At 41.0% G+C, this 21,088-nt stretch overlaps 1 protein-coding gene across 1 annotated transcript; it reads right to left on the bottom strand.

The window, feature by feature from the left end:
* Window positions 1–1,476: 1,476 nt before the first annotated feature.
* LOC119728311 lies at window positions 1,477–19,741 on the bottom strand. Its single transcript, XM_038200500.1, has 9 exons — window positions 19,602–19,741; window positions 17,135–17,334; window positions 11,194–11,378; window positions 10,643–10,707; window positions 10,334–10,441; window positions 8,364–8,678; window positions 7,329–7,482; window positions 5,592–5,784; window positions 1,477–3,323 (listed from the first exon to the last, which is right to left on the bottom strand). Exons 2-9 carry the CDS (start codon window positions 17,210–17,212, stop codon window positions 1,635–1,637), a joined length of 2,787 nt encoding a protein of 928 aa, XP_038056428.1. The 5' UTR covers window positions 17,213–17,334; window positions 19,602–19,741; the 3' UTR covers window positions 1,477–1,634.
* Window positions 19,742–21,088: the final 1,347 nt, after the last annotated feature.

A 21,088-nucleotide genomic window follows, 5' to 3' on the forward strand; every position in this document is an offset into this window, starting at 1 on the left:
CAATAGGCCGTGCACAATGGCCAATTCAAGATCAACACACGGTCCGCCTTCACAGACTTCACAGACTTTGTGTGTGTGTGTGTACAACAGACACGAGGAATTAGCATGTTTAGAAGTCACCCGGAGGCGATCTGAGGCAATCTTGACGTCTTAACCTGTCAGCCGTGCATGTGTATAAAAAAAAAGCCAGTGCGCGTCATCACATCCTCCGACACAAACTGGTTAGACATGTTAGAAGGTCTTTGACTCACGTCCTAGTTCTTTTACAAATACTGGACCATTTTTTCGGTATGTACCATTCAGCCCCAAAACTCTTGATCTGTACTCCCCCCCCCCCAAAAAAAAAACTCTACTGGTGATTTTCAGGCTAAATTCAGGAATTAGCGTGTTTAGACACGGCAATCTTGACGTCTTGACCCGTCAGCTGTGCCTGTGTATAAAAACAGCCAGTGCATGTTATCACATCCTCCGACGAAAACTGGTTAGAAGGTCTCTGACTCATGTCCTAGTTCTTTTACAAATACTGGACCATTTTTTCGATATATACCATTCAGCCCCAAAAGTCTTGATTTGTACTCCCCCCCCCCCCAAATAAAAAACTCTACTGGTGATTTTCAGGCTAAATTCATACTACATGTACACCCAATTCAGTGAAAATCTTGAGACTCAAAAAAGGAATAAACAAAACCGGTTAGTGTTTCTCGTACACCATGCCAAACCAAGTTTGCACGAAACGCCATACACAACATACATGTCAATACATTGCATTCAGTACCAATCCTCCAAAACGCCTGCCATCTCTAACGGATTTCAGGAAAATGACCCACACAGTTTAAATTAAAGCAAGCAGGAACAATATCTTATCACTTACGGTAACAGCATAACTACTCGATCAGGAAAGTCAACGCAAACTAAAGCAAACAAAAGCTGATCTAAACTTTTCAAGCTAAATTTCACTCTTTATACAGAAATACTTTCATTAAAAAAAGGTATTGCAACAAAAAAAGGCATAAAATAAATATTTCAACGCTAAAGTCACACACAACACACAAAACCTTTGGTTCATTTATATAAAAAACATATGAAGCTAATCAACAATGTACATTACCATGACACTTTGCATCTCCAGATTTTTTTCACATTTTCTCACAAGCATAGTTTCACAACACAAGCCACTACAACTCTTGGAGAACTCTTTTCAACCGTGGATATCCACAATATGCTTCTCCCTCAAAATGGTAACATGAAAAATATTTCGTTAAATCTTAAAGCAGCCCTCAGACTGACCTTGCGACGACACAGAACAGTCGGCGACTGACTTTTCAGGATCAAGCTGTGCCTGAGATGCGACCGTGGGTAATGCAGGGCCCAATTATGCCTGGCTGAACAGAAACAGTGTAGGGTACAGCCCACGAACTCGGCACAATGCATGCTCCAAAATCAACCGCCACTTTTTGGCCATTCAGCCTCAATCCTCCAAAATCGCCAGTAGGATTTTTGAGGAAAAAGGAAGGTTAAGGTTAACTGTCAAAACTGTAAATCCCTGCTCGTGAAAAAAATGAAGAAAATACTAGAGAAGCAACTGCTGTTCCGTTTCTCAGATTTTCTCCAAAATACCAACAAATCAGCAATCCTTATGTCTTTCCTTGCCTCTGTGCCTGAAATGCGTCCAGATCCTGTTGCGTTGCCTGCTGGGTTTCCACCAGGTCTGACTTGATCTTGGTTCGGAGTGCGCTCAGTTCGTCTGCTGCGGACTCGCTGGACTGAGCACTCCTAGGCCTTAGATCTCTTTCATCTGTATCTACGTCGCCTCTCTCTGAATCGACATCGGTGGGGTCCCTGGGCGTGGACTCGGGGGTGCAGTTTGGGACGGAGGGGGGCCGCAGCTCCTCGGCAAATGTCACAGTCCGGTTTGGCTTCTTAGCTGAGGCTGCCTTCCGTTGTTGTTCCTTATTCTCATTATCGGTTTGCGCCAACTCCAAACCGTCCACCTTATTGATGATGTACCCCAATTCCTCTTGCCTCTCCCGAGACATTGGCAAGCGTTGGGATGAGGCACTGGAGGCCGAGCTTCGGGAAGCCACGCCTACTTGTTCACCAGAGATCTCATTAGATGGCAAGAGATCTCCCTGATGTGGTACAGCCTCTCCTACCCCCTCTGGCAAGAGATCAGCTGCTACCGCTGCTGCCACATCAGAGCTGAGGCTCCCTCGGAAGGACGAGTAGGATGCCAGGGGGTCCATATCCGACACGGAATTGAGGTCAGACAAACTCATGTTCATGTCCGCTGTGGGAATGTTGATAATGTTGGCGGAATCTAGGGACACCCGTGAGAGTGCTGCCGAGACTACCCGCTTGGCCTCCGGGCTGCAACTGCACGGCAGTTCCGTCAAGTTATCTGGCAGGTGGTTGCCGATCCGATCGCCTTCTACGTTCATACTGTCCATGCTGTCAAAGCTGGCGATGGATGGGTTCCTGCCGAGGCTTTCCGAGTCCTCCTTATAGTCTGCAAATGCATTCCTCTCTTCGACTCGGCTGATGGCTGCCATGTTGTCCATCTGGGACTGGGTCCGCTCAGATCCAGGCAATATCGGCTGGGAGATTTTGATGTACTCATGCTCGCCCTCCTGCACCCCGGGGTTTATGCTCGACACCCCGGTCCTCGGGAGCTGTCCTGGTTTGACCAAGTTGGGATGCGGGCTGTTCAGATTTCTGGGGGTCGGAGTCTGACTGAAGGAGTACCTCCCCTTGCTGTTGCTGGACTGTGCCCGCTGGGAGGTCTGCGATCCGGTGCGCGGTCTGCTGCTGACAATACTCGGAGAGCTAGGCACTGGGCTTGTCAGCGGCATGGTGCGGGGTTTCGGGGTCATGCTACGGGCAACCAGTCCGGCATCACTGGTACCAGCTGAGTGGTGGGGACTGACATGAGGTGTGGAGTGCTTCATCCCTGAGCTTGGCGCAGTTCTGGGTTCGCTCACTGAGCCCTCACCGAAGGGTGACAGCAAGACCCTCTCTGGGCTCCTCCGGGAGTCCTCCGCGTGGCGCAGCAGAGATGGTGCCTCTTCGTCAGCAGGCTGCTCAACCTCTAAACTCCTCTGCAGGATCTCTTCGTAGTCCAGAGAGCAGAGCGATTCCCGATCCTCATCTATCTGGTCGACGGTGATGACGGTGATGCGATTACTCAGACTATCTGTGCCATCCAGGTTGCGCTTGCCCTTGGTGCGATGGCTCAGGCGGTAAGTCTCGAGCTTGGGACCTCTTTTGGGGCGCGCGTCGTCTTTGATGAGCTTCTCGAAGACTACTGGATGCCTCTCAGAGAGATCCTAAGAAAAATAACAAGAAGCAAAGTTTAAAGTTGCCTTCCCTGTGATGTTTTCAAATTCATCCAGACAAATAGATTCCTTTTGTAGCATACAGGGTGATTAAAAACAAAAGGGAACCCAAATGGTAACCCCCCCCCCCCTACTTTCCAAATCTAGCATACGAAAGCCCAATTAATAAGCTTTCTTTTAGTGAAAGAATCATTCAAATCACTCATGTACTTTCCCAATAATTTTGAACACAACACCGGTTTTTTTAACCTTGTGCATGGATCACAATAAAGGTAGGTGATATTTCAACGAAACGAAAACTATTCACATACCAAAAAACACATCAGAACACTCTCATAACCATGATAACTGGCACTTAACATTAACTCGTAACATTTAAAAAACCTGCTGCTTCCAATGTTAAAATATCATGCTTTACAATGTCAAGAGTTTAAAGTCTTGCCCTGCCTTCTACTTCGCTAACCCAGAGACTTATGGGATTATTCTGATATCATTTTCAGGATACGACATGGTTTCATTTTTACTGAAATATCACGTACGGTACCTGTGATCCGCGGACAAGGTTAAAGAAACAGTTTTTGTGTTCGGAATTCCATAACTGGAAAAGTACATGAGCGATTTGAATGATTCTTTCACTAAAAGAAAGATTATTAATTGGGCTCAGATTTGGAAAATGGTACAAGCAGAAATTCTTTAAAAAATATGGGGCACCATTTGGGTTTCTTTCTTTTTTACTCATCCTGTATAGATTCCTTTTCTAGCAATACAAAACTTATTCTTTTGAATGAGAAATTGACTGAAAAAAAACAGCCCATGTTTAGTTATTGAATTTTTACTTTACAATTTGATTTATTGGCTGCAAGACAATAGACCGTGGGCCAGAAATCCTATCTCGCCTAGAAAATGAAGTCCGTTCAAGATTTCTGGTGGCAACAAAAAAATGCTTGTTCTTTGTCAATTCGAGAGTGCTGAATTCAATTCTTTCTGTTGCCAAGCTCTCAGGTGGCACGTTTAAGCACAATCTTCATCCGAAGTGTTATCTCAAAAACATCAATTTTGGGGGCCTCTGACAACAGATGGCGCAATGCATCCCCTTAAGGATCTCAGGAATGGCCCCTCCGATTTCAATGCAGATTGTCATCCACTTGGAATAGTTAATGCTAAATAACTGTAAATGATTGTAGGCTCATAGCCAAAGGGATTCCATAATAACAGCAATAATATACAAACAACAATGCTTTGACTGTATACTTATGTGCAATGTTTTATTACATGTACCACCTGGTTTTTGAGACGTAACAAAAATTAATGATTTAAATCCATAAGGCAAAGCAGACTTTTTCCATAAATGTAAATGACTGAATTGCATGTCGTTAAATAGTCTTTGTTGCAAAAAAATTCATAATTAAAAATTGTTACTGTTTTGGTAATTAAATAGGAATTTATGCAGCAAATAACGCTTTGGTCATATTCAGTGCTGTGTGCTAACACAGTATTTTTCTAAAGTATCACTGAAATTGTCCAGTGCTTATATGAGGTTTTATGTTGAAGAGTGACAGGTGGCTATTATTATCCCAAGGAATAGAAGGGAAAGCCACCAGTATGTATGTTTAACTTCAATCGTGGACAAGTTACGCGAGTCCGTGGGCGGGGTGAAAAATGCCACTACACCATAACAATAGTCAAAAGAGGGCGCCGCTGATGTGTGAAAACCTAAGCCGTCCAGCCTCAAGCTACCAGAGCACGAGCGGCTTATATACGCTATACCGAACGATCTCTATTAGGCCAAAAAAAATAGTCGGTCTCTGGTCAGCGCGCGCGTCGATTTTAATCATGCGCGTCAACCTTTTTTTTTCTTCAAATTGTCCGCGGTAGCTACAACAGCGCCCTCTATTGCCGCACCTCCTCAAATTTTTGTACCAAGGAATGGGGAAATTGCACCAAAGCAAATGATGGAGGACACAAAGGCAAATGATGGAGGACACCAATGTATACGAGAACCCAAAAAAGCAAAAAATAGTACCCACCTTGTCTGTACAATCCAAGCTCCAAAAAAAAAAAAAAAAAAAAAAAAAAACCCGCGTCACCGCATCAATTCCGGAACTTTGGTCTGACCAGAGACCGACTATTTTTTTTTTTGGCCTTACCAACAGTTTCTGTGGATCCCGCGATGTTTGTCATAGCGGCATTTCACTGTACCGACAATCCGTCCTAGTATCTGCAGGACTGTACAATTTTTACACGATTTGCGCCTCTTACCCGTTTCGCAGCTGGTGATTGTTTATCCCTGGCTTCCAACACTTTGACGTCAGGTTTCTGTAGCTGGTCGTCCCAACACAAGGGAACAATCGGTGATGCAATCTTCTTCTTTTCTTTAAAGTTGTGACTGCTCAGTTTAAAGAGATCGGAGTCGTTGCTGGTGAAGGAGTCATCTGAGGCAACGGATTCCGCCCTAAACAATGAAAACAATTTTTTTTTTCTTTTTTTTTAGAAAATTCTAAAATAGAGCTGTGTTAGCCGCATCATGGAATAAGCTTAAATACTACGCAAGTTCAATCAAAATTAGTCCAAATTAGTCGAACTGGGGATATCTCTTTTTGCTGGGTCAACTTTTTTTTCCCAACTGAACCAACTAAGGGACACTGATAAGGGCATAAATAATAATTATAGGGTTTAACAAAGAAATTGATCAAGATTTAATTTGATATATGTGACCTACTGAGGCTCAATGAGGAGTGTCTCCCAAGACCTGGTTTTGAATAATCGGCAGGTGAAGTTGTTTTTAAGTGGAAAATCATTTCAAAATCGATTTTGGCTTTTTCAAATTTTTGAGTAGCCACGGTGTGTAAAATTCACACTGGACATTTTGGTTGTAAAAAAATACCCTCAAAATTAAAAAAAAGGACGAATTCTGAAGTGTGTTTGTGTGAAGTTATTAAAAAATCATCAGAAATTTTCCTCTGAACAACAAAAAATTACCCAAGTTCACCGTGAAATATCAAGAGAATTGATTAATGCGTGTACCTTTGTGTGTTACCATGTTTCAAAAGCGTATTGCCTGCTCTGTTTATTTCTAGCAGTGACATCAGTCTGTATTGGGCCCAATTTCATAGCGCTGCTTAACAGCCGACTTTGTGCTTACCGAGCCTCCATCCATTTCATAGGGACCGTTAAGCAGTAAGCACAGCAAAAGCATTCTTAAACTCCGAAGAAAACTTTGCTTAAATCAGTGACGTAACAATAGAAATCTCCATGCGCGCGCAACCGTTAGCATGAAATAGTGCTTAAGCAGCAGCATGATTTTCTGCTATAGTAAGCATAACTTTTCTGCTTACTGTTAAGCAGTGCTATGAAATTGGGCCCTGGCCTAGCAACGCATGATCAGCTGTGGAAGACAAAACGCGATGCTGCGCGGTGGATGACGGTGTCTAGTTCGTGTGACTCGAGTGCGTAATGAAAATAACACCATCTGATTGGACCACATTGTATGAATAGGCAATAGAGCATGCGCTGTATAGTGTTTACTTAGATACGTGACATATTGCAGCACTGATCCAATATGTGAGTGCGTGCCTAGAGCGCGCGCGCTCAGAAACTGTTTACAATGTAACAAAACCGTCCCACATGTGCATGTACGTACACGTCGCACATAAAGCTTGCAATGCACAACGAACAACGCACAACTTTTTTCAAAACTGTTTTCCTCGAAATTAGGTTACGGAAGTTCGACGACGCACTACCAACTTTCCCGCAGCATATCTCTGGAATTAATTGAGCTACAGAAATAAAGTTGGTGTCATTAGAAAGATAAAAAGTTGCTTTTTTACATGGTATTTAAAACTCAAAAGTCAAGGATGGGAGTTATTCCTCATTATGCCATAGCAGGTCACAAACGTCTTGAACACCTTGGAGAGGTATGTGTATTTTGCCTAAATTTTTTGAGCGAGGCTATTTGTCATTAGCAGTTTATTTTCTGGTCTGTACCCAAGCACCCACCTCTCGACCTCTCTCCTCCATTTGCGCACCCTCAGACTGTCTGACTGGACCGCACCGTTTACCCCGATGCGTATCTTGTTCCCGATGCGCAGTTGGTTGGCCACGTCAGCGCCTACCTTCCCTTCAATGTTGTAATACTCCAAGTTGGTTTCACCTTTTGGATAAACAAGCAAAATACAAAAGGAATAAACATGTATGAAATAAGGGATTGTGGCCTGTACTGGGTTACTCAAAAAAAAAAAAAAACCCAAATGGCGCCCCCTATTTTGTACAGAAGTTCTGCATGTAGCGCTTTCCAGATCTAGGATGAGAAAGCCCAATTAATTCACCTTTTGGATAAACAGGCAAAATACAAAAGGAATATACATGTAAGAAATAAGGAAATGTGGCCTGTACAGGCTGACTCAAAAAAAGAAAAAAGAAACCCAAATGGCGCCCCCTATTTTGTACTGAAGTTCTGCATGTAGCGCTTTCCAGATCGAGGATGTGAAAGCCCAATTAATGAGCTTTCTTTTAGTACAAGAATCATTCGAATCACTCACGTACTTTTCAAGTTATGGAATTCTGAACACAAACAGAGTTTCCAAATTTTGTCCACGAATCACATTTAAGGTACGTGAAATTTCAGTAAAAATGAAACCATGTTGTATCATGAAAACGACATCAGAATAATCCCAGTCTCCAGGTAGCCAAGTAGAAGGCAGGGCACGACTATAAACTACTGACATTATAAAGCATGTTGTTTTAACATTGGAAGCAGAAAGTGTTTAAATAAAGGGTATGATAAGTGCCAGTTATCATGGTTATTAGAATGTTCTAGGTTTTTTTTATATGTGAATTGTTTCCATTTTGCGGAAATATCACTTACCTTTATTGTGATCTGTGGACAAAATTTAGCGGTATAGCGGTGTTCGGCATAGCGACGTTCCACTGTATTGGTCATTTCTCAAAACTTTTATGCAAAATCCAACTAAATTCTTGAAATCATGGGCAGTTTTACAGTTATGTGACACAGATTACGCCATTTAGACCTACCCGTGAATGCTTCTACCACCCCACCAGAGCCAAGCCCGCTCCCGTCCTCGGCCTCCTCTAGCCCGCCATCCATCCCGCCGGCCGCAAAGCTCAACCACTGGCCGGCGAAGGCGTCGTAGCGCCGGGGACTCTGGCTCTTCTCTTTCCGGTGGTCCTGCCGTTCCTTCTTGTCCTCCTCCTCCCACTGGAGGCGGATCTCCTCCGTGATGCGCTTGAACTGCATGTTGCTGCTGCTCGCGCTGCCGTTGCGCTTCATACGCACCCACATGAAGCCCGAGGCCGTGGGCGGCTTACGGGAAGGCTTGCGGACAGCTCCTGGGGTAGTCAGAAGATAGTAAAAAAATCCAAGTTTACTTGGGTAAACGGGGAGCAGAACTTTCACATATATTTATCCATGACACACTGCTGCCTGCCGAAGTTGGTGCGCAGTTGCAAAGGAACTGAGCCTTGACATCAAATACAATAAACTGCGATGTTGATGGTTGACACGATGGATTCATGTAATTGTCGGCAATTTAAAAATACAGGGTGAGTAAAAAAATCGAAACCCAAATGTCGGGACCATTGTTTTAGTAAAGTTCTGCATGTAGCACTTTCAAAATCCAGGATATGAAAGCCCAATTCATAAGCTTTCTTTTAGTACAAAAATCGTTGAAATCACTCATGTACTTTTCAAGTTACGGAGTTTTAAACACAACCGCCATTTTAAGGTTCTGTCCACAGAACACAAGAAGTTCAGTGTTCTTTCAGCAAAACGAAAATTAATCACATAAGGATGTGTGTGAATTGTTTTTGTTTTGCTGAAAGAATGCACACCTTTTTTGTGATCCGTGGACAGAACTTTAAAATGGTGGTTGTGTTTAAAACTCCGTAACTTAAAAAGTACATGAGTGATTTGAATGATTCTTGTACTAACAGAAAGCTAATGAATTGGGCTTTCATATCCTAGAGTTTGAAAGTGCTGCATGCAGAACTTCACTAAAACAATGGTCCCGACATTTGGTTTTCGCTTTTTTTACTCACCCCGTATATACATAAAACTACGCATTCTACTTATGGTCTATTCATTTTAGCCAAAAAAATGTGTATTCACTTACGAGAACAATGCTAACGTTTGCCGACGTTGGTAATGTTTGTGCTAGCGGGACCAATCATGTGCTACCAAAGTTGGCAACCGTTAGCAACAAAGGTGAACAGTCTTCACAGGTCGTTTGCCATGTTTTCCATAATGGCCGACACTCATAATGAACATAATGATCCTTTCGGTGAATAACTTTGTCTACATCTGTAGTAAGTTCATACCTTACTGGCAACATTTTACTTCCAGTCACTATTAATTTCTCGAGGCTTTACAAAGTTGCTGTCACGGGCAAGGATCAAGGACCAGAGTTAACCATAGTTCGACTAGTCAATGATGGTAGGACTAGTCTAGGACCAGCCAACTGCGGTTGGTCGTGCAACGATTTATAGCTGGTTATCAACAGCAATATTCATAGCATAGTGCAGAGGGGACCAACTATCACCATAATGGCAGAAAAACGAAACTGTGAGCGCTAAATTTTGTTTTCATTGCATAATTTTTCCATACGAGTCTGTCACTTTTGTCACCATTGCACAATATTATTGGTGATTATGTAAGGTGTCCTGAACTACACAATCACTATTTGTGTAAACAAACAGAAACATCAAGTGTTAGAAAATTGTGCAACCGTCATTTTCTCATGGCCGTTTTCTCACGGACATGACAACAGTTCGACTAGAGTTGTTTGCACTTTAACTTCAGTGCGCATGCGTTAGGTACGTCACAAACCAACCACTATATAGTTAACTACTGCTCCTCGATCGAACTAATACCCCATACTTGTTGGATTGACATAATCATCTCATTTGGCAATAACACGCCTGCAGGGCATGGCTTACGAATGCAAACATGTTCGCGTGAGTGGAACGCAGCCTAGGTGACAGCATACCTGTACTGAACGGCCTCAGAGTAAGCGGACTCATCTGCAGTTCCTTGGAACCATCCGGTATGGAGACCGACGCTGACGTGTGAGGGCGCTGTTGCTGTTCAACATCCACTGTGAAACACAATAAAATCACTTCGTTAAAGCCAAAGAACAACGGTATGGATAATGAGGAAGATATACCGGTAGGCATGCTACTAGAACCACTGAGTCAAACTCAAATGTTTTTCTTTCATGTCATTGCCACTGTGTCTTGTAATCATGGCAATGATGGCTTGTTCAAATTCTTCGGGAAAATAAGATCTTGGCACCAACCTGGTGTCTGCACTCTCTCCTCCATTGACGTTGAGGGACGGCTCCACCCATTCAATGTTTCCTTCCTGAGTAAACAACAAAGATTGAAGATGTAGAGGTAAACGCAGCATTCAAGGTGAAAGTCAAGGGACTACATGATATGATACTTAAAATAAACAATAGACTCACTGTAAAAGCAGATGAAACACGTGTGAACTTTGACCTTAAGGTTAAAGCAGGATAATTCTAGACCAAAATTTTGTGACTTCTTTGGTAGAGAATTTGGCAATTACTTCTGTTTTATGTATACATGTACATTTGTTTCCCTATTACACCTTTCCATGAAACACTCTTTTTCAAATCCAGAGTTTTGAGCAAGGGGTAGTTATTAGCTTTCTTCTTCACTGCAGGGAAAACTATTGGAAATATCATATCAGACATTTGAGTTTTCACAACATATGGCCAGCAGCTGGATTCGAACCCCTGACCGTCTGATCAAGAGTCAGAAACCCTCACCACTAGGCCACACTCCCCCACAAGGATTTGGGTTTAATAGTCGGGCTAAATCTCACCATTGGGTTTTCTGAAAGGTGTTCCTGATCTGTTTGCGTTGGTCTGCGATGATGCGGCCTGCGGTGGTTGTGTTGATGGCCCTCGTTTCTGGGAAGTCTAGGGAGACCAGTGAACTGACGACGTTTGCTGTCGAGGGGCGGGACCGGTAGCGATGCTTCCCCACAATGTCACCCAGGTGACGTTTCTGTTATGAACAATAGACATTCAGTTTTTAAAAAATGTACTGTGAACTTTCAAGGATTTAGCATACAATATATGAATTAAACATAAGAAAACACAAGAAATATGCCCCTGCATACCGGATTTCCAATTGGAGTTTCAGGAGTGACCTTGAATATTGAAAAACATAAGGAGGGACTGGCGTTTCAATCCTGAACTGCCGCATAAAGATTCTGCTAGAAATTGAAACGTCTGGCCTTCCTTACTTTTATGATTTAAAAGTATCAGAGAGAAATATTACGCAAAATTTTCTTCCATAAAGGGTCTTTCTATAAATTTGGGGTCCACTTTTTTCGTGTCCCTGTTACATCTGACATTTTGATTTTATAATTCTGATGCACTCCTCAATGCAGTCATCCTACAAGAGTGATTCTGAATAGCAAACTTCATGTACCTACCCAACAAATAAAAAAAACGTCTGAAGTCATTCTTAATGATACTTGAATGGCACACTATAAAGTTAAGATCTAACATGGACAAGATGTAACAGGGACAAAAAATGTCACAATGTGGACCCTAAATTTATCGAATGAACCTATACTATCATGTGATGTGCTGAAGCAAGCTTTCAGTTCTCATTGTAAGGTATTCGTCAAGTTTCTTCCCTAATATTGCCACATATACATCCTTGCCAGAATCATATCACTATTCGTATCTCAGTTCAAGCACATTATCAACGGATTCCTTCATTTCATTAATTGCAACTGTTTCTTTGTCCGTAGTTGTTAACTTTTGTGGTCCTCTAGCCTTGTGGTTGGCACATGCAACTGTGACTCTACGTTTGCATTTCTAAACTTTCAAACCTTTAATTTGATAAATTTTAACATTAAATTGCTATCAGTGCACTGTCAATGTACATCAACTACCATGTTTTTAAATAAATAAAACACTCAAGTTATCCACTAATGAAGCATAATTAAAACTAACTACGCAAGTTTTGAGGGCCTTTTTTCGGGGGTGGGGGGTATTTTCAAAACCAAAATATGTCCTCAGTTTAATTACAGAAACGACAAGTTTGTTTTGAGGAAATCACTTCAGGAATCGCAATGTAGGCCTAAATGTTGAGAATGGAATAAATACAGATTTCATCTAAATTTTTAAAAAATTACAAAACCGTTCTTTTTCTCAGTAAACGTGCAAGAGTCAGCACTGTTCAGTGTTGCAAAACATACATAATTTTACAACTGTACATGCAACAGCTTTAGTTTTATCGATTGATTCTCCATGTTACAAAGAGCATTCAAGTCCCTTTGTTTGATAACTTTTGTGTTATTTCTTTCGTGGGCCTTTGCCTCTTCACTACTCCAAGAGCTTAACACAAATGTCTTCTTTGGCAAATGGGCCTGTGACTGTAACTGTATTCACAGTATGGATTGGGCCACAAAGGGGCGTTGTTCAATGGAATTGTTAGCTATTACAGAATAAGCTTTGGTGTTGTTGTTTGCAAGGACTAGGAAGATTTTCACAGACTTCTCCAAATAACTTGGATGGGATGAAAGAAACACAGGCTCTGGTCACTAGTATTCAACTTAGGGCATAGGCGTAGCCAGCAAGGGGGGGGGGGGGGGGGTAATGGGAGTATTTCCCCCCCCCCCCAATATTTTGACTGCCCTTTTCCATTTAAATGCCCTTTTTTCACCAGCGCTTACCCCCAACCCCCCCCCCCCCAATATTTTGTAAAGAGTGCCCTTTTTTTCATAAGGTGCCCTTTTGTTCTAAACAAGTGCCCTTTCTAGGAAGAAGTGGTGCCCTTGTTTGTGCCATTGGCCATTCCGGGTGCCTTTTTTTTAATTGCACGCATGTATCGTCCTGAAAAGCACCATATATTGTCCGTTAGTGTGCATAGTCATTGGTTTTGAACAGCGCCCCCATCGACAGATGGTACCAGCCCCCCCCCCCCTCCCTTTTGATTTTACGGAGGCCGAGTGTCCGGAGAAAACAAACGTGTCTACATTTCACCACGGATGTTCAAGTGCCCCTTATCAAAATTGATAATGCAGGGACAGGGAACCAGTGTTTTCGCGGATCTGTTTGTGTACTAAAGCAACTCTAAATAAATGCCTTCCTTTTTTCAGAGGGTTGCAGACATATCCAAAATAGAAAAGAATTGCCATGAAAAAATTAAGCTTAGTATTTATAGTACAGCAAGAACAGTACATCTTTACATGTAAATAACGATAATTAAATAAGCGTGACGTGCCTTGAAATGTCTCAACCCTAGTCAATGACAATAAAAGCCATTTTTTTCCCCCGAAACACAAAAAGTATTTATCATTACTTGACTATTCCACAGCAAAGCACCTCTTGTACATGTAGTTTTACCAAATATCAAGCCACTCGATCTGTCCCAAAGTGTGAATTTATGATGATCTGTGACCCCACACTATTAAGAAAATAATCCAAACAATCACGTTTCCATAGGATCCAGAAAGTAGGGCTACAACTGCACAACTGCAGTGTTTATTTAGGGGGAAGTACCATGCATTAGAACATGCAGCGCAGCAAAGATATGACTACTATCACTACTTTGAGTGTTTCAAACAACTACCTTCTCAAGTTTATCCACTGAGTGTTCTATTTTCCTTGTGTGAGTGAGAAATAGATCACGTGCATGTTCTTGATGATGGTTATAGGCCTAGAACATCTTTTTGTAGAGAGTTCTGTGGCCCCTACACTTGAGAGGTTGTAAAAATATAGGGCCCAAGCTTTCAAAAAAAATGTAAACTTGTATTGATGAGAAACTCACATAAAATTAGAACAGAAAATTGCTCTATTCAGAAAAACTTAAAAGTATCCAAGCTGAAAAGTCAATAGAATAGTTGTTATGGTTTACATGTATACGGGCTACTTAACATTTTCAGCAATTATGTTGTTTCAAACGGGAAAAAAATGCACAAAAAGCAAATGATCCTTTTTTTTCAAAAAAAAAGAAAGAAAACAGCTACATTGGTTCCCTGACCTCACTTTTCCCGACGTCTATAAATTGCTCCGTTTCATCTTAAGTGGGGTCAGGGAACCAGACTACAGGATCATGATTGTTTTTCTTGGTTTTTCCAGCATCTCTGAACACAAAACTTCAAAACAAGTCAGTGAAACAATATCTGCTATAGTCCTAACCAACCCCCCAAATCCATCCATTTCTGAAAGTTACAGCAAAGGCAAATGTTGTATAATTCCCTTTAAATTGGTGGGTACTTTTCCAGGTAAGTGCAAATGATTTAAAGCTTTAAAGCTGAGATTTCACACCCCTGGACAAACTTGATTGCACAAATAACTGTTTCATTGAACTGCAAATAAGATTAGTAGTATACGGTCGCCAACAGCTGATAGCACGATAATACATGTAAACAGTCTAACCAGATGTAGAACAATTTGTTTTCAACATCACCTAGCAACTCTTACACCAAATAGAGCGTTGTGCAACAGAAACTTGTGTCTGTTGATTGGGTTCATAAGTACAGAAGCCATGTACAGAGATAACACTTAATACCATTTTCATTTGATAGCTAATTATTTTCAGACAAGATAAATTGGATTCCTGAATACTACAGATACAACCACACTACCGTACGTTTGCATTTTCTTAATAACTGTCATTTTTAAAGCTATAGTCCATCATTTGCAGCCATCCGAAAAAGTAACTGGCGTATTATTGTTGAAAAACATACTTGGTTGAAAGACAGTAAGTGGACTAAACTCCCTGTGAAATTAATCTTTCTGGGAAGCTATCATTTTGAAGTAATCAACGAAAGAAGGCTTTTCCAACGGTGTGTCTTAAGACGCACCGTAGGAAAATTTAAATTAGTAGTTCGTTTTGTTATTCGGCGCAGCACGCGCAAGCATTGGCACGACGCACAGGCGCCCACGGTTGCTATAATTCGTCGGATCAGTGCGCGACATCGCGTATAGCTGCAATTCAAAACAATTCAAAACATGATTCAGCAACTGTTGATGTGAAATTGAGATCCTAGAATGCTGTTTTTCTCGGAATTTACAGCTGAAGCTGTACTGAAACTTCATCAGGTTAGTTGTTCAGTATCCTTCATTAGATTTTGAACACTTTTGTTGCACTTCAAACGAACAAAATGCACAAATTACAAATGATGGACTATATCTTTAAGTAATTAAAAATGCAAAATGACCCAAATGAAAAAAGTTACCAAGCCACGACCTCCTGCTTACTACTGCAGATGTCTTTACCACTCGACCACCAAGCGTTCTGAGGTCAGCTAGCCATTTCATATTTGATATGGGCTCCGTGCACAAACAAGAGAGGGAGCTTTTTTAACAACTTTTGAGAGCCCAGTGGAAAGGACACACAGCGTGAGCATACTGGGTTTAGCATATAGCGCGAAGGACGCACTAATTTCATTCTGAAATGTGCACAAACCTTAAGCATTTTCACGTGAATTTTTTATTTTTTATTTTTTTTACGGATAAACATCACAAAATTAGTGATGTCTACTTTGGACACATAGAGCCACATCTTAGTCACATCAACAGGAGTAGTAAATAACATGACACAGAAAATACAATCAATCCATACAAATAGAATGTCAGACATCATTAGCAAATGTGTTCGAATGTCCCCCCCCCCCCCCTTTCAGTTTCGGATTGGGTCTTAGTTTGAGATGTACTGCTTTTTAGTCAATTGCAAATTTTAAAAAAGTGGGCTGAAATTATAGCCTCAAAAGTCGCAATGAACGCGCAATGAACTTAATAATGTCAACTTTAAAGTCCACTTGAGATTGCCGCTGTCTGGCCACAATATTTGTAGTCCGAGCATCACCCGTTATCCAAGGAGCCAAGCCTCCTGTATAACGTCTGATATGTTTAAACATGCAGATATGCAAGCCATGCACCAGCCAATTCGGGCGATTCACAATTCAGTGCGCCACCAAGAGTTTGCCATGGAGAGTCAATTTTTCAAGTTTTCGGTCGACAAAACACGGCCCATTTGAATGAGTGTCAGTAGACAACTTGAGCTAATTGGTTATAGATTGAGACATGTCGTTCTGCCGCCTTACAAAAAACACACCATACTGATAAAAAGGAAAGAAAAGGCAAACATACACTCGAATCATACGCTTACGAAAGTACTGAACGGAAAAACTAACAATTTCAAATGTCCTGCACTGCGAATTTGTCGACCATCTCCCACAATGCACTGGTAAAAATGATCTCTCTGTGACAAACTCTTGGTGGCGCACTGCATTGTGAATCGCCCGAATTGGAGTCAACTTTACTAAAATCGTCACGTCATTTCATTCCCAAATCAGGACTGGTTTGATTGGTCAATTCGAATGCAGTGTTGTAATACAACAACAGCCAGACGCACATCGCATAACATGAAACAGAGCCAGTGACAAAGGTTTTTTTTATCCATGTGTATGCAACGGGTGAATGACCAAACACCCGATATAGAAATCGCAAAATCTAGAGGTCAAGATGCCGTTGTCTTGCATAATTAATCAGCGAATCTGCTCGAATGTAGGAATGAACAACGCATGCGTGACGTACTTCCACCAGTGACTCTGCTCATGAGCAGGGTCTGTGGTAGCTGACCCGGGTAAGCCCTGAGAATGACGTCAAGAGCTAATCGAACGGCATGGGGCTAACCCGTGTGGACCAGGGTGAGCTAAACGAACGCACCCGTTGTAACAGTTTTGGGGGAGGGTACTTGTACCGGTATATGGAGGACAAAGTGAGGTGACTACTTACGCTGGCATGTTTCTTGACGTATTCTCTATCTTTCAGGTCGACATAGTCGTAGGCATACAAGCACTTCTCTGCAGCCATGATGCTGGGATTATCTCCTTTGCTCACGTTGTACCATCTGAGTGACAGTGTCTCAGCTATTTGAAGACAGTAGGCGATGAGGAGATTTCAGCCGTTTCATCCATGATGTGCTGAGGACCTTTCTGTTGTTTAAATAAGAAGAAATGATACACTGAACATGTCGTCTTTGTTGTCTACATTATTACATTTTTTTACGTTATTCAATGTCCCCCCAAGAAGTTGGGACCTTCGTAACAAAGTCATCGGGTTAGTTTGCCACGTTTAAAACTAACGAGAATGTCATGGACAGAGGGCAGGATTTGTAAGGTTTTTGAGGGAAATTGCACGGCACCAACCGTAAACCACATAGGAAAATCGTAATTGCTACCCCAAGAAACTGTTCGAAATTTTTTTTTAAAAGGTGTCATTATAATGGCGATTGTGAAGTGTAGGGCCTGGTTCCTATAAGGGAACAAAATCCACTTTAAAATTATTGGGCCTACCAAACTAGTTGGCGACATTCTCAATAAACAGGTATGTCATAGATAGAGGGCAGGGTTTTGATTTTTGAGGAAAATTGGGGGGTAAAATGACGATGACAGCGCGGCGACAATACACGACCCGAAAATAAAGATGGCGATCACCGCGCGATGTACCGTGAGCGCGCACGGCGCGCTGAATCGCAAGGCACAAACCGCGCAGGAAAATCGTGATTTCTACCCCAAGAATCTGTTCAAAATTGCAAAACGGGTGTCATAGAATTGAGAAAATTCTGCTTTTGATTGTAAAGGTGATTTTTGAGCATTAAAAAACATTTTAGACTCCAATTTGATCAAAACAAAACAGGGGCCCTACACTTCACGATCGCCATTATAATGAGAGAAGTCTGCCCTAGGTTGGAAATGTCATTTTTTTAGTAATAAAAAAAAACTCTTGTCTTGATTTTAATTTGATCGAAACAAAACAGGGGCCCTACACTACACGTTCGCCTTTAAATTACGGTTAAAGAAGTCTGTTTGAAATGATAAAGATACTTTAAGTTTTAATTTAACGTTTAGGACTAAAATTGGGGTGATCGTGTAGTGTAGGGCCCGGTTCCTATAACTTACACTTACACTTAAGTGCGATGTAGGATGGAACGCCGTATTATCACGGTACTTATCACGTTTCTCGTTCGGAATAGAGATTGCCCACTAACCTTCCAGAATTGTCCTGTCTTATGTGTAGTATAACTCTTCCTTTTTAAATTAATATAAAAAAATCCGACGGTGGTGTGGTTTATTCCGTGTACGATGCCTGTGAAAATAGACATGTGCGGCGTGTGCGAACGGAGGTGGACTCCCTATTATCGCGGTATGCGGGAAGTGGTTTTTATAATGATCCAAACTGTTTTGTTCATAGTTTATCTTTGACCAAAACACCCCCTGAATAAAGTTTGATATTTTCCCTGTAACGTTCAAGTTGATTAAAGACCAATTTTCTGCAGGATGATTTCTTAAGACCCTGCCCTTCCTCCGAAAGGAGAACACAAATCCCTGAGGCAAGTCTACTGATCGGCGATTGAGGGCGCCATTCACTTTACACGTGCCGTTTTATTTTCGCTAACGCGCGGTGCTTATTTTGATCCCGTAAAAGTTGTTACGATTTCGCGCTGCCAATATCGTCGTTCGACTTCATTTTACATTTGCAGCTGAAGAATGGGAACCAGACAATGGAACTTTCATGGTCAGAGCGCAATTAAAGATTTATGTTAAAATATAAACGGTACCTTTTAGCAGACACGGTGAGGGAAAATTTTGCAAGTTTTGGAAATATTAATATTTATTAAAATCGTTAAAAGTCCCGAAAGACACAACATTTTTTAATCGTCCTTTTTATACAACTCGGTAGAAAATCCTCGATGACTGGTGAACTGGATAAAAATCGCCACTTGAAGGAGTTTTGACACTGTAAAAAGAGAAATTTCCCATGCCGCGATAATAGGGATGCCGCGATAATAGGGAGTCCGACTATACCGTGAGTATGCACGGCGCGCTAATCGCAAGGAACAAACCGCGCAGGAAAATCATGATTTCTACCCCAAGAAATTGTTCAAAATTGCAAAACGGGTGTCATTAGAATTGAGAAAAATCTGCTTTTAATTAAAGGTGATTTTTGAGCAATAAAATTTAAAAAAAAACATTTTTGACTCTAATTTGATCAAAACAAAACAGGGGCCCTACACTACACGATCATGACGATCGTACGGCCCGTACACAATCACCAGTTTTGACTCTAGCTTGAGTACTCCAGCTCTCTAGGGCTAGGCCCTTTTGACATGTTCGAGTTAAATCAAAACTCAATCATGCATTGCACATAAACAACGTGATCAAGATCGTACTGTTTAACACTCATCAGTTACTCAACTTACACATCACATTCAGGTTCCACTTCAAACACAGTGTGCCGATCCCGGTCATACCACAAAAAAAGCCATTTTGAGAATCGATTGTTTGAGATTTCTCCCATCAATCATGAATCACCATCGCCGTCGCGTGCACCATGCATGTGTTGTCAAGAACGACGTGTAAACATCGGACTGACCCACTACAAAAAGAGGTAACATTTTCAAGATGCTTGCTTTTTTTTGCAACCAATTTCACAAATTTGAATTATGGTGACTTTACAATTTTAAAAAATAATAAAATGATACAGTTAAATTGACTTTTCTTTATATTAACAATTTTTATAGTCGAATTTTTGTAGATATAAAAAGTTAACCACCCTCGTAAATAGTGAATTAACCAATTTGACAAATCGACTTATATCAAGCCTTGAGGGCGCTATGCAAGTTGACCGTTCGTCAGGCTAGGCAGGATTAGATGGTTAACTCGGAGTAGCAGTTCGGGGGTTAGGCTACACAAAATTCGAAATTTGTTTTTTGGTTGAGCAAAGATCGGAAGGACCTGTCTAAATAACAAAATCGCGGGAAGGGGTGGCTTAAAATTGTTTGTTTGTTTGTTTGTTTGTTTGTTTGTTTGTTTGTTTGTTTGTTTGTTTGTTTTGTTTTGTTGTTGTTGTTTTTAATGAGAAACATCAACAAGACTTATCCTCTAATCAAGCCATCTTCATCTCATCGCTATGCAAACCTACCTGTTCTGTGCAGACGAGTCACTCGGAGACGATTTATTTTGAGAAGAATTGTTAAGGAGTGTTAATGATCCATTTTATCTAATGTGAGTTTGACTTGTCTATATATTGCTATTTGTTTTTAATTAAAATATTTGCTGATTGTTTGACGGATGCAGGGCAAAAAAAAGCTTGTCTGATGATATGACCTGTTTGGTTGTCGTTAGGTCATAAAGCATTCAGAAACACTAAAGCATGAGAGCTTTAAAACGACACTAAAGTGTGGGGTAGGCCTAGGCCTACTTGATTTGATTTGATTTTTTTAAATTGATTTATTCAAAATTTCCACATAAATATAATACAGATCAGTAAAGATTTAGCCAAAAACAATTATCTAGAACTGTAAATTAAAAATTAAAATTCAACATAGAGAATCCCCCTTACAGTGGAAAAAGCAAGGATAACGCAAAGAAAAGGTTTAAAAACTTGTTTCCATTGCGGTTCCAAAAAAATACCCTATACCCCAAGAAATATATATATTTAGTGAGCAAAAATATATACCTTTACTTAATTCTATTATCTTAAAAACCATCAAAAATCTGTAAAATACATAACACTGCACCTTAGTAGTTTCACTCAGACAACACTACGATTTACAACCTACCCAGACCTATATTTTTTATATCATTTACATCAAAAATTAGGATGAACTAAGACCATAAGTTGAATTCCTCAGCTTAGATTTAATTAAATAGAAAAAAAATCAGGCAAAATAAAAGAATAAACAAT

Source organism: Patiria miniata, unplaced genomic scaffold (genome assembly GCF_015706575.1).
Source record: "Patiria miniata isolate m_02_andy unplaced genomic scaffold, ASM1570657v1 HiC_scaffold_20, whole genome shotgun sequence".
Lineage (NCBI taxonomy): Eukaryota > Metazoa > Echinodermata > Asteroidea > Valvatida > Asterinidae > Patiria > Patiria miniata.

What these genes read in the sequence shown, in the direction of transcription:
- LOC119728311 (XM_038200500.1), bottom strand. Translation starts at nt 17,212, where the DNA reads ATGGCTGCAGAGAAGTGCTTGTATGCCTACGACTATGTCGACCTGAAA. An exon ending in ACGTCAAGAAACATGCCAGC is followed by an intron (nt 11,379 to 17,134) that starts GTAAGTAGTCAC and finishes TGTTCATAACAG; the next exon opens with AAACGTCACCTGGGTGACAT. An exon ending in AATCACCAGCTGCGAAACGG is followed by an intron (nt 3,324 to 5,591) that starts GTAAGAGGCGCA and finishes TATTTTTCTTAG; the next exon opens with GATCTCTCTGAGAGGCATCC.